The sequence below is a fragment of the Palaemon carinicauda genome, chromosome 30 (genome assembly GCF_036898095.1).
Source record: "Palaemon carinicauda isolate YSFRI2023 chromosome 30, ASM3689809v2, whole genome shotgun sequence".
NCBI classification, from domain to species: Eukaryota; Metazoa; Arthropoda; class Malacostraca; order Decapoda; family Palaemonidae; genus Palaemon; species Palaemon carinicauda.
This window is the reverse complement of record NC_090754.1, coordinates 56,822,336-56,838,907: the sequence shown is the minus strand read 5'-3', so window position 1 is coordinate 56,838,907 and position 16,572 is coordinate 56,822,336. Positions and strand designations below refer to the sequence as shown.

At 44.8% G+C, this 16,572-nt stretch overlaps 1 protein-coding gene across 1 annotated transcript in view; it reads right to left on the bottom strand.

The window, feature by feature from the left end:
- The window catches only part of LOC137623149 (NAD-dependent protein deacetylase sirtuin-2-like), a 51,680-nt gene that overhangs the window by 13,350 nt on the left and 21,758 nt on the right, over nucleotides 1-16,572 (bottom strand). The window contains exons 3-4 of the mRNA XM_068353835.1: nucleotides 7,671-7,891; nucleotides 571-673 (exon numbers count right to left, since the gene is read on the bottom strand). Of these exons, the coding sequence (XP_068209936.1) occupies nucleotides 571-673; nucleotides 7,671-7,891 (324 nt within the window). The remainder of the gene's footprint in view (nucleotides 1-570; nucleotides 674-7,670; nucleotides 7,892-16,572) is intronic.

The following is a 16,572-nucleotide window of genomic DNA, read 5'->3' as shown; positions in this document are numbered from 1 at the left end:
ATTCAGCAATACAGTACATAAAAAAATCGAACATTCGGCAATACAGTACATAAAAAAATCGAACATTCGGCAATACAAAAAAAAATCCAATTGAAAATAACAAAGATAAGATAAAGAAATACTGTAATAAAAACAATATATCATTTAATACAGTAAGCAAGATGAGATTTTTAATAACCTGATATCTATTTCATATGAAACCTATTTGTTGACTTTTGTAGCTGAAAATTATAGGGATTGCATTCAGGTTAGGCCTAACCTAGGTCAAAATTGAACAAAATTTGGCTTATAAACAGGTTCTTGGAACCTATTAAATTTGTAAGTTGAGGTCCTTCTGTATTACTATATAACAAGTGCAGAAAAGAGCTGAGGGAAAGGTACAAAGACCCATAAGTCATGCCTACAGCGTACCAAATGATGGACACTGATAGCACTAAAAACTCCTAAGGGGCATACAGACATTACAATCTTACAATTCAATGCTATCAATAAGTGAGATTGATATCCTTTGAAGATAAATTCTGGCGAATACTCTTCGACTCAAAATCAATGACATAAGCGAAACCTCACCGGCTGAAGTTGATATTCCAGCTCCAGCCATCGTTATGATGTTCTTGCACTGTCCGCTCAGTATGTACTTCACGATGCCATCTACACTCACTTCATCAAGTACCTGTAGTACATAGAATAGAATAAACTCTGTTGTTCTAGGATACTAAATTCCTGTATTCTATATAAGAAATTCAAAGCATCTTATAAAAATGATATTTTGATTATAAAATAAATTTTTGAATATACTTACCCGGTGAATATATAGCTGCAACTCTGTTGCTCGACAGACAAACTCTACGGAAAAACTCGCCAGCGATCGCTACACAGGTTGCGGGTGTGCCCAACAGCGCCATCTGTCGACCAGATACCCAGCTCTTATGTAAACAAAGACTCAATTTTCTCCTCGTCCCACTGCGTCTCTATTGGGGAGGAAGGGAGGGTCATTTAATTTATATATTCACCGGGTAAGTATATTCAAAAATTTATTTTATAATCAAAATATCATTTTTAAATATTTAACTTAGCCGGTGAATATATAGCTGATTCACACCCAGGATGGTGGGTAGAGACCAGTAATATATGTTTACACTTTTATGAGCTAAGAGTTTTTTATTTCATTTTAGAAGTTATCAAAATAACAAAAAAAAAATAAATAGGTACCTGGTAAGGAAGTCGACTTGAACCATTACTCTGCCTTTTAAGTACGTCTTCCTTACGGAGCCTCGCGATCCTCTTAGGATGCTGATCGACCCCTAGGAGCTGAAGTATCAAGGGTTGCAACCCATACAACAGGACCTCATCAAACCCCTAATCTAGGCGCTCTCAAGAAATGACTTTGACCACCCGCCAAATCAACCAGGATGCGAAAGGCTTCTTAGCCTTCCGGACAACCCATAAAACAACATTAAAAACATTTCAAGAGAAAGATTAAAAGGGTATGGAATTAGGGAATTGTAGTGGTTGAGCCCTCACCCACTACTGCACTCGCTGCTACGAATGGTCCCAGTGTGTAGCAGTCCTCGTAAAGAGACTGGACATCCTTTAGATAAAAAGACGCGAACACTGACTTGCTTCTCCAATAGGTTGCGTCCATTATACTTCGCAGAGATCTATTTTGCTTAAAGGCCACGGAAGTTGCAACAGCTCTAACTTCGTGTGTCTTCACCTTAAGCAAAGCTTGGTCTTCCTCCCTCAGATGTGAATGAGCTTCTCGTATTAACAGTCTGATAAAGTAGGATAAAGCCTTCTTTGACATAGGCAAAGATGGTTTCTTAACTGAACACCATAAAGCTTCAGATTGGCCTCGTAAAGGTTTAGTGCGCTTTAAATAGAACTTAAGAGCTCTCACAGGGCATAAGACTCTTTCTAGTTCATTGCCTACAATCTCCGATAAGCTGGGAATATCGAACGATTTAGGCCTAGGTCGAGAAGGCAGCTCATTTTTGGCTAGAAAACCAAGTTGTAGCGAACATGTGGCTTTTTCTGACGAAAATCCGATGTTCTTGCTGAAGGCATGAATCTCACTGACTCTTTTAGCTGAGGCTAAGCATACCAGGAAAAGTGTCTTTAAAGTGAGATCTTTCAGGGAGGCTGATTGTAGCGGCTCAAACCTGTCTGACATGAGGAATCTTAGTACCACGTCTAAATTCCAACCAGGTGTAACCAAACGACGCTCCTTAGTGGTCTCAAAAGACTTAAGGAGGTCTTGAAGATCTTTATTGTTGGAAAGATCTAAGCCTCTATGTCGGAAGACCGATACCAACATGCTTCTGTAGCCCTTGATAGTGGGAGCTGAAAGGGATCGTCCTTTTCTCAGGTATAAGAGAAAGTCAGCTATTTGAGCTACAGAGGTACTGGTCGAGGATACAGAGACTGACTTGCACCAGTCTCGGAAGACTTCCCACTTCGACTGGTAGACTCTAAGGGTGGATGCTCTCCTTGCTCTAGCAATCACACTGGCTGCCTCCTTCGAAAAGCCTCTAGCTCTCGAGAGTCTTTCGATAGTCTGAAGGCAGTCAGACGAAGAGCGAGGAGGCTTTGGTGTACCTTCTTTACGTGCGGCTGACGTAGAAGGTCCACCCTTAGAGGAAGACTTCTGGGAACGTCTACTAGCCATCGAAGTACCTCGGTGAACCATTCTCTCGCGGGCCAGAGGGGAGCAACTAGCGTCAACCTTGTCCCTTCGTGAGAGGCGAACTTCTGCAGTACCTTGTTGACAATCTTGAACGGTGGGAATGCGTAGAGATCTAGATGTGACCAATCTAGGAGAAAGGCATCTATATGTATTGCTGCTGGGTCCGGGACTGGTGAGCAATAGATTGGAAGCCTCTTGGTCAGCGAGGTTGCAAAGAGATCTATGGTTGGTTGGCCCCAAGTGGCCCAAAGTCTCTTGCATACATCCTTGTGGAGGGTCCATTCTGTTGGAATTACTTGCCCTTTCCGACTGAGACAATCTGCTATGACATTCAAGTTGCCTTGGATGAACCTCGTTACTAGTGAGATGTCTTGACCTTTTGACCAGATGAGCAGGTCCCTTGCGATCTCGTACAACGTCAGTGAGTGGGTCCCTCCTTGCTTGGAGATGTACGCCAAGGCAGTGGTGTTGTCTGAGTTCACTTCCACCACTTTGCCTCGAAGGAGAGACTTGAAGCTTTTCAAGGCCAGATGTACTGCCAACAGCTCCTTGCAGTTGATATGCATGTTCCTCTGACTCGAGTTCCACAGTCCTGAGCATTCCCGACCGTCTAATGTCGCGCCCCAGCCCACGTCCGATGCGTCCGAGAAGAGAACGTGGTTGGGAGTCTGAACAGCCAGGGGAAGACCCTCTCTTAAGTTGATATTGTCCTTCCACCAAGTCAGACAAGACTTCATCTTTTCGGAAATCGGGATCGAGACCGCTTCTAGCGTCTTGTCCTTTTTCCAGTGAAAAGCTAGATGGTATTGAGGCGGACGGAGGTGTAGTCTTCCTAATGACACAAATTGTTCCAGGGATGATAGCGTCCCTACCAGACTCATCCACAGCCTGACTGAGCAGCGTTCCTTCTTCAGCATGTTCTGGATGAATAACAGGGCTTGACTTATTCTGGGGGCCGACGGAAAAGCCCGAAAAGCTAGACTGTGAATCTCCATCCCTAAATACACAATAGTTTGGGATGGGACCAGTTGCGACTTTTCCAAATTGACTAGGAGTCCCAATTCCTTGGTCAGATCTAGAGTCCACTTAAGATCCTTCAGACAGCGACGACTGGAAGAGGCTCTGAGAAGCCAGTCGTCCAAATAAAGGGAGGCTCGGATACCCGATAAATGGAGGAATTTGGCTACATTCCTCATCAGCCTCGTAAACACGAGAGGAGCTGTGCTTAGGCCAAAGCACAGGGCCCGAAACTGGTAGACCACCTTTTCGAAAACGAATCTCAGAAAAGGTTGGGAGTCTGGGTGGATGGGGACGTGGAAGTAGGCGTCCCTTAGGTCTAGGGAGACCATCCAGTCTTCCCTTCTGACCGCTGCTAAGACTGACTTTGTGGTCTCCATGGAGAACTTCGTCTTTGTGACAAAGACATTCAGAGCACTGACGTCTAGCACCGGCCTCCACCCTCCTGTCTTCTTTGAAACCAAGAAGAGGCGGTTGTAGAATCCCGGCGATTGAAGGTCCGAGACTTTGACCACCGCTCCCTTCTCTAGCAAAAGAGACACTTCCAGCTTCAGGGCTCGTCTCTTTTCTTCCTCTTTGTACCTGGGAGAGAGATCGATGGGAGACGTTGCTAGAGGGGGTTTTCGTACAAAAGGGATCTTGTACCCCTCTCTGAGCAACTTCACAGATTGTGCATCTGCGCCTCTCTTCTCCCAGGCTTGCCAGAAGTTCTTGAGTCTGGCTCCCACTGCTGTCTGAAGTTGCGGGCAGTCAGACTCTGCCCTTAAAGGACTTGGTTCCTTTCTTCTTCCCTCGCTTCCCTTCGGCACGAGCACCTCCTCTGCTGGAGGCTCTGCCACGAAAGGGCGGAATAAAGCGAGACGCTGGAGTGTCCATCCTTGGTCTAGCTGACAAGGTAGGCAAAGGGGGAGCTTTGCGAGCTGAGGACGCAACAAGATCGTGAGTGTCCTTCTGCACTAACGAAGCGGCTATTTCCTTTATCAGGGCTTCTGGAAATAGGCACTTGGAAAGAGGAGCAAAGAGAAGCTCAGATCTCTGGCACGGTGTAACTCCAGCAGAAAGGAATGAGCAGAGAGATTCTCGCTTTTTCAGGACTCCGGACACAAATGAGGCAGCAAGCTCATTGGACCCATCACGGACGGCCTTGTCCATGCAGGACATAATGAGCAAAGAAGTCTCTTTATCTGTCGAAGAGATCTTCCTGCTTAGGGCTCCTAGGCACCAGTCTAAGAAGTTAAAGACTTCAAAAGCCCTAAAGATTCCTTTTAAAAGGTGGTCCAGGTCCGATGATGACCAACAAATCTTTGAGCGTCTCATGGCAAGGCGGCGGGGAGAGTCTACAAGACTTGAGAAGTCGCCCTGGGCAGAGGCAGGAACTCCCAAGCCGAGAACTTCTCCCGTGGCATACCAGACGCTCAATCTAGAAGAGAGTCTAGCAGGGGGAAAAGCAAAGGCTGTCTTCCCTAAACTCTTCTTGGACTCTAACCAGTCTCCTATCACCCGCAAAGCTCTCTTGGACGAGCGTGCGAGGACGAGTCTAGTAAAGGCAGGTGCGGTAGAAGGCATGCCTAAAACAAACTCTGAAGGCGGAGAACGAGGAGCCACAGAAACAAACTGGTCAGGAAACAGCTCTTTGAAAATAGCCAAAACTTTTCTAAAGTCCAAAGAGGGTTGAGTAGACTTAGGCTCGTCCAATTCTGATTGTTGTTCATCTTGATGTGCAGCAACATCATCATCAGAAAGTTCCTCATCCGACAACTGATGAGGAAACGGCAACGGAGTGGGTAACGGCTGGTTCGCTGAGTCCGGTCGCACTGGTGCATGCGTGACTGAGCCGGACGCAACGTCATGGACCTGCTGCACAGTCTGTGAGCTGTCAACAACCATGGTAGCGCGAGGACGCACAGCGTCTACCCGAGACTGTCTAGACTGACTGGGTTGCGCAGTGGAAACCACACTGGGTTGCGGAGGTTGACGCACCGCGTCAAAACAAGGCAACTCTGATGGTTGTTGAACATCCAGAACGTCAAAGCCAACCTCCGTGCGTCGCTTAACGTCAACATGCGGCTGGCAGCCCACACTGGAACGCATCGGTGGAGGAACTCCCTCAACTGGTGTACGTGAGAAGGTTACCTCAGCATCCACAGGACGCACAACCGATCGCTTGGAGGGTTGTAGGCTAGGTACTGCACTCGCTGCTGGTACGGCAGCAACCTTCTCCGCATGAAAGTCCTGCATCAGAGACGTAAGCTTGGACTGCATGTCTTGCAGTAAAGCCCATTTAGGGTCTACGGGAGCAGGTGCGGCGACAGACGGTGTTAGTGTCTGAAGCGGTACCGCTTTGCCTCTCTTAGGCGGTGAGCAGTCATCGGATGACGGCAACGAGTCCGAACTGACCCAGTGGCTACAACCGGGCCGTTGGACTTGTCCTGAAGGGACCGATTTACGTTTTAACGGTCGTGAGACCTTGGTCCAAAGTTTCTTGCGAGAAACACCTTCAGACGACGAGGTATAAATGGGCTCTCTCGTCTTAGGTAGGTAGGGGCGATCTTGGGGAGATACGCCCGATACCACGGAGGGAACGTCTGTTCGCTGATTAAAGCCTCTCGAACCCATGCGTCGTACGACATTGCTTCTCCCCTGGACTTGGGAGCTTGCAAGAGGTCCCGGACTAGGAGGACGACAGGCACGAACAGACGAACCCTCAAGCGCAACACTGTCCACAACACTATCACTTGGCACTTTAGCACTTCCCACTGCACTTTGGCACTTAAGCTCCTTAACATCCGCCATGAGCTGATTGCGGTCACTTGCAAGGGACTCAACTCTCTCACCCAGAGCCTGGATGGCACGCATCATGTCAGCCATCGATGGTTCCTGAGTGCTAGGAGGGGGGTTAGGAACAACCACTACAGGGGAAGGAATAGGTTGTGGGGCATGAGGAGAGGATACATCAATAGATCGAGAAGAACTTCTCCTAACTCTATCTCTCTCTAGCCTACGTGTGTACTTTTGAAATTCGATAAAATCGAATTCCGAAAGGCCCACGCACTCCTCACACCGATCTTCCAATTGACAGGTTTTACCCCGACAATTGGAACAAACAGTGTGAGGGTCGATAGAAGCCTTCGGAAGACGCCTAGAACAGTCCCTAGCATTGCATTTCCTAAATTTGGGAACTTGTGAAGGGTCAGCCATTTTGAATTGGTCAAGGGAAAATTCCAAAAAACGATCTAAGTCATCAACAAAGAATCCGATACAAAAAAGAGTTCAAGGATTTGTTTGAAGAAAAACCCTGCACAGCGAAAGCTCAAAACCAGAATATAGTACTTCACCAATTAGATGTGAAAAACTCCAGTTTAGCAACAGCAAGTAAAGTACGTCTTGTCGACACGTCGACAGAGAGAAAATTGAGTCTTTGTTTACATAAGAGCTGGGTATCTGGTCGACAGATGGCGCTGTTGGGCACACCCGCAACCTGTGTAGCGATCGCTGGCGAGTTTTTCCGTAAAGTTTGTCTGTCGAGCAACAGAGTTGCAGCTATATATTCACCGGCTAAGTTAAATATTTAAAAGATACATTTTTACTCATCAATATGTAATTAAATCTATACAAGGGCAAGTGAAACTTATTCGATTCTGGAGCTTCTAGGATACTAAATTCCAGCATTCTATATAAAAAATCACAGCATCTTATAAAAGATGCAGATGCCTTTTTGGGCTCAAGCCATGACGTCCTGATGGAAGGTTCCTTCAGTAGCTTCCTGAGGGTATATACCCTCAGGAAGCTACTGAAGGAACCTTCCATCAGGACGTCATGGCCATCTCACCCAAAAATAGATTTAAAATCTATACTAGGACAAGTAAAACCTGTTTGCTTCTAGAGCTCCAATTCACAATCCTTTCCAGTATTTCTTATCACAAAGTCTTTGAATATTTCCTTCAATAACCAAAAACACTTTCCTCACCTTTGGTGCATCTTCTGCCCCACCAATATGTAGCTTGGTCATGAGGAAGTTTTGAAGCATCTTCATGAAGCCCTCTTTATCTTCCTCGTCGTTATAAGGACCGTCGTCGTCGTCGTCCTCATCTTCGTATCCCGCGTCGCCATCCTCCTCGTCACTGTCGGCGCCGGCTTTCTTCCGGCCTACCCCTATGGCACCTCCGATGGCACCTTCGCATTGAATTCCTGAAAACCAAACATCGAATAAATCTTCTAAAGTTGCTGAAATAATTGAAATGTCAAGTTTAATAAACCTCGTCTGAGAATTATAGTAATACTTAGAAGAAACCAATAAACAGAGACTTGTATCTTATAACCCTTTCATTCCTATACCTGAATCAATGTAATAAAAGAAAATGAAAGATAAATATAAACAACACACTTGAATCAAAAAAAAGTTGCAACCATTACATATTTTGTTGTTATTCAAAAACAAGAAAATAAAGTATTCAAGTGGCAATGTCACACCTAAAGGACATTAAAATCAAGACTTTATCTAAGACCAGCTTATCTTGAGCCTAACAGCTTTCAACACTCGGTGCTTGCGATTTTTTTTTTGTCCCATACCAAGTCCCGTTTTTTTTTCGTTGTATAAACTGGTTAAAAATCCAATTTCCTTTTCCTTCTAAATCTTTACTTGTTAGCCATTTTGTCTTCAACTTCATTCTGTACTTCGTGTTTTTGTAAGTTACATTTAACCAATTACAGTAACTTATATTTCAAAAATTGAAACTTGCAAAGGATACAGTAATCACCTGGCTATTGCTAGCGCTCCTTTCCAAGCCCTAACGATATCTGAAAAACCGTAAACTAAAAACAGATATCTGTAGTACATTTTTCTTATTATTCTTATAAATCTTTTTATTTCTTTTACAACTTTCATAAATCAGGATTTTATAAGCCTCAGAATGAATATCATTACAAATAAAAATTAAATAATATACGGTTGGGAAAATATATATACTGTAACTTATCTACACTAAGAAACCTGCAATATAGGTTTACATATACTGTAATACATTTATAAATCCATGAATGTATTTAGAGAGCGATACATGAACAGCGATATGGCGACGGATTACTGTAATAATTTTTTCAACGTTTCATGACAAGTGCTGAAAAGGATGATAAACTTCAAGGCTCGCTTCACTTGAGCGGTTTGATGCTGTGCGGGCAAACCGTGCAGATTAAAAATCAATAGAGATATCTATGAGGCCCTTCACACAATGCGTTCTTCCGAGTGGCAGTTATTTACAAGCCATGTACACTGCTAAACCTCTCAGTTCCAGTATAGTGGCTTATAGAAACTACGTGGTTACTCAAGGAAAATCCACCCACATGAACTCGCCTCCTAACATCGAAAATTTCTTTGTGCGGAAAAAATCCTCTCGTGTGAAGTGAGCCTCAATGAGCAGCGTTTCGAACCCAATCGAAACTCGCTGATCTTAGAAACAGTTCAAAACTTAGAAAATCATAAAATGACTCTAATCAAAGAGGCAGGTGAACAAATGAATCTCTTTCTCTACCACAAAGTGATGAGGTTTTGGTGAACTACTTCTTGCCATAACAGGAAACTGGTAGACTCATCAAGTGAGGGAGAATGTCTTTTCTTGAAATATAAAAAACTCTGGTACCCATCTGGGTGCGAATCACTTCCCATTATAGAGAAAATGTTATTTTCATTAGTAAAATAAATTTTTGAATATACTTACCCGATAATCATGTAGCTGTCAACTCCGTTGCCCGACAGAATTCTACGGAAGGGATACGCCAGCGATCGCTATACAAGAGGGGGGTGTACTCACAAGCGCCACCTGTGGCCAGGTACTGCAGTACTTCTTGTTGACACCACTTCAATTTTTCCTCGGTCCACTGGTTCTATGGGGAGGAAGGGTGGGTCAATTAAATCATGATTATCGGGTAAGTATATTCAAAAATTTATTTTACTAATGAAAATAACATTTTCCAATATTAAACTTACCCGATAATCATGTAGCTGATTCACACCCAGGGAGGTGGGTGAAAACCAGTGTACAAGTATATCAAGAAGCTAAGTATCCCGTATTTCATATTATCAGTTATTCAAAATAACAATGAAATTACAAGTACCTGGTAAGGAAGTCGACTTGAGCCATTACTCTGCCTTAAATAAGTTCGTCTTCCTTACTGAGCGCAGCGTTCCTCTTAGGAGGCTGAACAACTCTAAGGTGCTGAAGTATCAAGGGCTGCAACCCATACTAAAGGACCTCATCACAACCTTTAACCTCGGCGCTTCTCAAGAAAGAATTGACCACCCGCCAAATCAACAAGGATGTGGAAGGCTTCTTAGCCGACCGTACAACCCATAAAAATTATTCAAGAGAAAGGTTAAAAGGTTATGGGATTATGGGAATGTAGTGGCTGAGCCCTCGCCTACTACTGCATTCGTTGCTACGAATGGTCCCAGGGTGTAGCAGTACTCGTAAAGAGACTGGACATCTTTGAGATAGAATGATGCGAACACTGACTTGCTTCTCCAATAGGTTGCATCCATAACACTCTGCAGAGAATGGCTCTGTTTGAAGGCCACTGAAGTAGCCACAGCTCTCACTTCATGTGTCCTTACCTTCAGCAAAGCAAGGTCTTCTTCCTTCAGATGAGAATGTGCTTCTCTAATCAGAAGCCTGAATAGTAAGAAACTGAGTTCTTAGAACTTGGAAAAGAAGGTTTCTTGATAGCACACCATAAGGCTTCTGATTGTCCTCGTAAAGGTTAAGACCTTTTTAGATAGTACCTAAGAGCTCTAACTGGGCAAAGTACTCTCTCCAGTTCATTCCCCACCAAGTTGGACAGGCTTGGGATCTCGAACGACTTAGGCCAAGGACGTGAAGGAAGCTCGTTTAGCAAAAACCGAGCTGCAAGGAACATGTAGCCGTTTCAGATGTGAAAACAATGATCCTGCTGAAGGTGTGGATCTCACTTACTCTTTTAGCTGTTGTCAAGCACACGAGGAAAAGAGTTTTTAATGTGAGGTCCTAAAAAGAGGCTGATTGGAGAGGTTCAAATCTTGATGACATAAGGAACCTTAGGACCACGTCTAGATTCCAGCCTGGAATGGACAACCGACGTTCCTTTGAGGTCTCAAAAGACCTAGGGAGGTCCTGTAGATCTTTGTTGGTGGAAAGATCCAAGCCTCTGTGGCGGAAAACCGCTGCCAACATACTTCTGTAACCCTTGATCGTAGGAGCTGAAAGGGATCTTACTTTCCTTAGATATAACAGGAAGTCAGCAATCTGGGTTACAGTGGTACTGGTTGAGGAAACTGCATTGGTCTTGTACCAGCTACGGAAGACTTCCCCTTGAGACTGATAGATTCTGAGAGTGGATGTTCTCCTTGCTTTGGCAATCGCTCTGGCTGCCTCCTTCGAAAAGCCCCTAGCTCTTGAGAGTCTTTCGAAAGTCTGAAGGCAGTCAGACGAAGAGCGTGGAGGTTTGGGTGTACCTTCTTTACGTGAGGTAGACGTAGAAGGTTCACTCCTAGAGGAAGAGTCCTGGGAATGTCGACCAGCCATTGCAGTACCTCTAAGAACCATTCTCTCGCGGGCCAGAGCGGAGCCAACCAACGTCAGCCGTGTCCCTTTGCGAGAGGAGAACTTCTGAAGTACCCTGTTGACAATCTTGAACGGCGGGAATGCATACAGGTCGAGATGGAACCAATCCAGCAGAAAAGCATCCACGTGAACTGCTGCTGGGTCTGGAATCGGAGAACAATACAACAGGAGTCTCTAGGTTATCGAGGTAGCGAACAGATCTATGGTTGGCTGACCCCACAGGGCCCAAAGTCTGCTGCAAACATTCTTGTGAAGGGTCCACTCTGTGGGGATGACCTGACCCTTCCGGCTGAGGTGATCTGCCATGACATTCATACCGCCCTGAATGAACCTCGTTACCAGCGTGAGCTTTCGATCTTTAGACCAGATGAGGAGGTCCCTTGCGATCTAGAACAACTTCACGAAAGAGTCCCTCCCTGCTTGAAGATGTAAGCCAGGGCTGTGGTGTTGTCAGAGTCCACCTCCACCACTTTGTTAAGCTGGAGGGACTTGAAGTTTATCAAGGCCAGAAGAACCGCCAACAACTCCTTGCAATTGATGTGAAGTGTCCTTTGTTCCTGATTCCATGTTCCCGAGCATTCCTGTCCGTCCAAAGTCGCACCCCAGCCCGTGTCTGATGCGTCCGAGAGGAGAAGGCGGTCGGGTTTCTGAACAGCCAAAGAAAGACTTCCTTGAGAAGAAAGCTGTTCTTACACCACGCGAGAGAAGACCTCCTCTCTTCGGAAACAGGAACTGAGACCGTCTCTAGCGTCATGTCCTTTATCCAGTGAGCAGCTAGATGATACTGAAGGGGGGGAGGTGGAGTCTCCCTAACACGATGAACAGGGCCAGCGATGAAAGTGTCCCTGTTAGACTCATCCACTACCTGACTGAGCATCGGTTCCTTCTCAGCATGCTCTGGATGCATTCTAGGGCTTGGAAGATCCTTGGGGCCGACGGAAAAGCCCGAAAAGCTCGACTCTGAAGATCCATACCCAGGGAGACAATGGTCTGGGATGGGACGAGCTGAGACTCCTCAAAATTGACCAGGAGGCCCAGTTCCTTGGTCAGATCCATAGTCCATCTGAGAATCTCCAGACAGCGACGACTTGTGGGAGCTCTTAAAAGCCAGTCGTCTGACGGAGCCGGACACAAGATCATGGTACTGCTGCACAGTCTGTGAACTGTCAACCATGGGGAAGCGAGGAAGTACAGTGACAACCCGAAGCTGTCTAGACTGTCTGGGTCGTACAGACAACTCCTTATCGGGTTGCTGAGGTTGCCGCACTGCGTCACAACAAGTCACTTCTGCTGGTTGTTGAACGTCTTCCCAGTGACACACTGACTCCGTAAACAAAAAAATCCTCTAACAAGGACTAAGCTTGGACTGCATGTCTTGCAACACAGCTCAAGGTCTATGGGAGCAGGTGTGGTAACAGACGGGGTTAGCGACTGAAGTGGAACCATTACCTTCCCTGGGAGCATGTTATGCTTAAATAAAAGTCCATAGGAGGCTACGCAGCTAAAGGCTCCTCTCCAAATGACAGAGTCCTCAAGGGAATATCAGAAGGAGGGAGAAAAGCACTTTCTCATCTACAGGGACCATATCCGAGAAAAGCTAAGTTCTCTCAGTGAGGGTTTCACTGGTGCAAAAGCAGCAGACTAGAAGGCAACGTTATGAAACTGCTTGACAGTCTAGTGAGTTGGCAACAACCAAAGATGTGTGACTGAGAAGCATGCGGTAAGGTATGCAGAGCATGTTGTATGCAGAGCATGCTGTATGCAGAGCATGCTGTATGTAGAGCATGCTGTAAGGTAAGCAGAGCGTGTTGCATGGCGTGTAACATTTCTCAGAAATTCCATGACCAGTGCTAGAGTGAGTAATATCGCATTACCGTCCATTGAAAGTGCACGTGCCGAGGGAATTGATTTAGACTGTTTTGTTGATGAATTTGATAGCCGGCATGATAATCGTAGAATTAAGCTACACTAAATGTACTATAATCTACTTCACCTCAGGAAAGGGAAACTCGCCCTGTTGGCAACACTGCATTACTTCATGCATGCTTGCATGGGGTTTAATATCAACATAATATTACCTTACATTCATAACTCATGATTCATTTTTGTTTAGAAGATATTTTTGCCATATTTTGCGATTTGTTAAAAATATATTGCAAGGAATACATATATATTTTTATATAAGTAATACAAATAACCTCCATTATCATAATGTTTGTGTAGGCATACATGTATATGATTACAAATGCAATTTATGAAAGTAATGAGGTGTTATTATTGTCATTTGTTATTCCCAAGTTGAATGGGAAGAAGCTCAAGTTGAGGAAAAAGTGGCAGATGCATGCGTTGAGGTGGCTGACTCATAGCATGAGGTTGCTGCCTCAAGAGTTGCGCTTGCTGTAAGGGTTGCGGATGCGCAGTAGCAGGTTCCTGAGGAACAAGTTAAGGTTCCTGAGGTGTGAGCTGCGAGAGTTGAGGTAGCGGCTGCGCTTGAGGTCGCTGCAGCGAGTGCTGAGGTGGCTGCCTCATTGATGGAAGAGGTTGTCGTACCTCAAGAGATTGTTGCCTCGCTGGTGGAACCGCAAGCGGAAGCGGAGGAAGTAAGGCATAAGACTCCTGCTCCCATTGCTGAGGTTGCCTTAAGGAAGGTTAAGGTTGCTGCACAACGCTGGTAACTGGCAACTCAGAACGCGGTAAGGTAGCCTGAGGAACCTCAACTTCGTACGCCTGGCAGACTGGACTGCGGTGAGGCGGAGCTCTCGCAGGAGGAGGCGGAGGTTGCTGCACACCGCTGGTAACTGGCAACTCAGAACGCGGTAAGGTAGCCTGAGGAACCTCAACTTCGTACGCCTGGCAGACTGAACTGCGGAGAGGCGGAGCGTTCGCAGGAGGAGGTGTAACCTTCTCAGCCTGAAACTCACGCATTAAGACCGCAAGCTGCGACTGCATGGACTGCAGCAAAGTCGTCTTGGGATCAACAGACGATAAGGTCTGTTGAGGCAAAGCCTTAATAGAAGATGAGGTCTGTTGAGGCATCGCCTTACCTCTCTTAGGAGGTGTGCAGTCACCTGATGACTGAGGAGAGTCAGAGCTAACCCAATGACTGCATCCGGGTTGTTGAACTCTAACTTCGTACGTCTGGCATAGGTCTGGACTTTACGTTTAAGAGGTCTTGAGACCTGAGACCAGCGTTTTCTCCCCGAAATTTCTTCTGCAGACGAGCAAAATAAGGGCTCAATCGTCTGCGGGTGGGAGTGACGGTCTCTGTAAGACACGCCCGCAACCACCGAGGATACTTCTGTGTGCCGATCAAGGCCTGCCGAACCCTTTTGCCCTTCGACATTGCTTCTCCCCTGGGCTTGGGAGCTTGCAAGAGGTCCCGGACTGGGAGGACGACTGGCACGCACAGAAGTACCCTCACGCACAACACTGACACACTTTGCGCTAATCACTTATCACTTTTGATTTTCTGTTTGCACTTATTTCACTGAACTCGAAACTTTAAGTGGTTGTACCTGAAACACGCAATTCTATCCTTTCTCAAAAGTTAGTAATTGCGAAAACAGAATTACAATGTAACAGAAAAATCTAATGAAAGATAAATAATTCAGTGGCTGGAAAGAGACTAAACACTAGATCAAATAAACTACGTTTAAAATCTCTCACCGCATAAAGCTTGAGAACAAGAAAAAACTCTAGAAACGTTTACCTTCTTCCCCTAAAGAGACTAGGGAGAAGAGCAAAAACGATAACAACGTTACTCGCTTGAACGAAACGTTTATCCTCCTCTTTCTCCCTCCGTCTCTATCTCTCTCTCTCTCTCTCTCTCTCTTGACTTAGAACCTGAGAGAAGAGCCCAATCATATATATCGTTAAAACATATTATTGTTAAAGGAAAAAACTGAAATATTTCCCAAAATGAAAAGTTCCTTTATTAGAATTAAAACCATTAAGTTAAGAAAGAATGAACAAAACGCTAGACACGGTTACTCTTACTGCAACGTGACACCGTGAAAATTCTCTCTCTATCGTAACGATAGAGCGCAAGTTGAACGTTCTGAACGTCAACAACTGCAGAGACAAAACAAAACGTTAGTTCAACTTTGAAAACAGTACGAGACTATCAAAGAAATTCTTTCAAAAACATTAAAATAGCATAATATGTTAACAGGTAAAACCGAAATGACGGGCTCAATGTTAATTAACTTCGGTACCAAGAAAAGACCGCCTACTATTAGGAAAGGTCGAATATAAACAAATATAAAAATTAATTTTAATAAGTTTATAATAAAAGGAAGTTAATCGAAGAGGCCTATAAAAGGCGGAGAGATATAAAATAAATCTATAACTTTTGTTAAGCAAAATTAAGAAAGAGAGTCTATACTCTCTAAGACACCAACACTTCCGTCTAAGGGAAGGGTCGGCCATTTAAAGGTGAAAGAGAGTTCATACTCTCTTCGTCACCATAATTAATCAAATTAATTCCAAAAGTTAGCTAAGCTAATAATAAAACTTCCTGAATAGCGAAAGCTGAAATCTTAGAGCAATACTTCACCAAAAACCGTGAACAAGACTCCAAAATTATAAGCGTATCCATGAACGTCTTGCCGGAAGCACGACAGAGGAAAAATTGAAGTGGTGTCAACAAGAAGTACTGCAGTACCTGGCCACAGGTGGCGCTTGTGAGTACACCCCCCTCTTGTATAGCGATCGCTGGCGTATCCCTTCCGTAGAATTCTGTCGGGCAACGGAGTTGACAGCTACATGATTATCGGGTAAGTTTAATATTGGAAAATAGAAATGTCGAATAACAATTTACTACTGTGGAGAAGGGCAGTATTCACGTGATTAGGAAAAATAAAATCTGCAAACAAGAACACATTCAGTATTGGGTACATCAGACTGTCCTTACCTGTATTATCTAACTTTTCAAAATGCTTAGACGTCATTCTAATAGATTTGCATGATCAGCTCGATGTTGTTTCATGTCCCCTGGTTTCATGTGATACTGTACTTTTCTACAAAGGTAGGCTTAGCTGGACTACTATCAATGTTCATGATGTGTAGATCGACAATTTTCTGTTTCAGACTGCCATGTCACTAGAAAAATGTTTCATGCAGATACTATATATACAACAACAACAACAACAACAACAAATGCAACTGTTTCTAGTCCACTGCAGGATATAGGCCTCAGGGATGTCAATTCACATCAGTGGTTTGGCCAGTTTTCATCACCCCATTCACATCAGTGGTTTGGCCAGTTTTCATCACCCC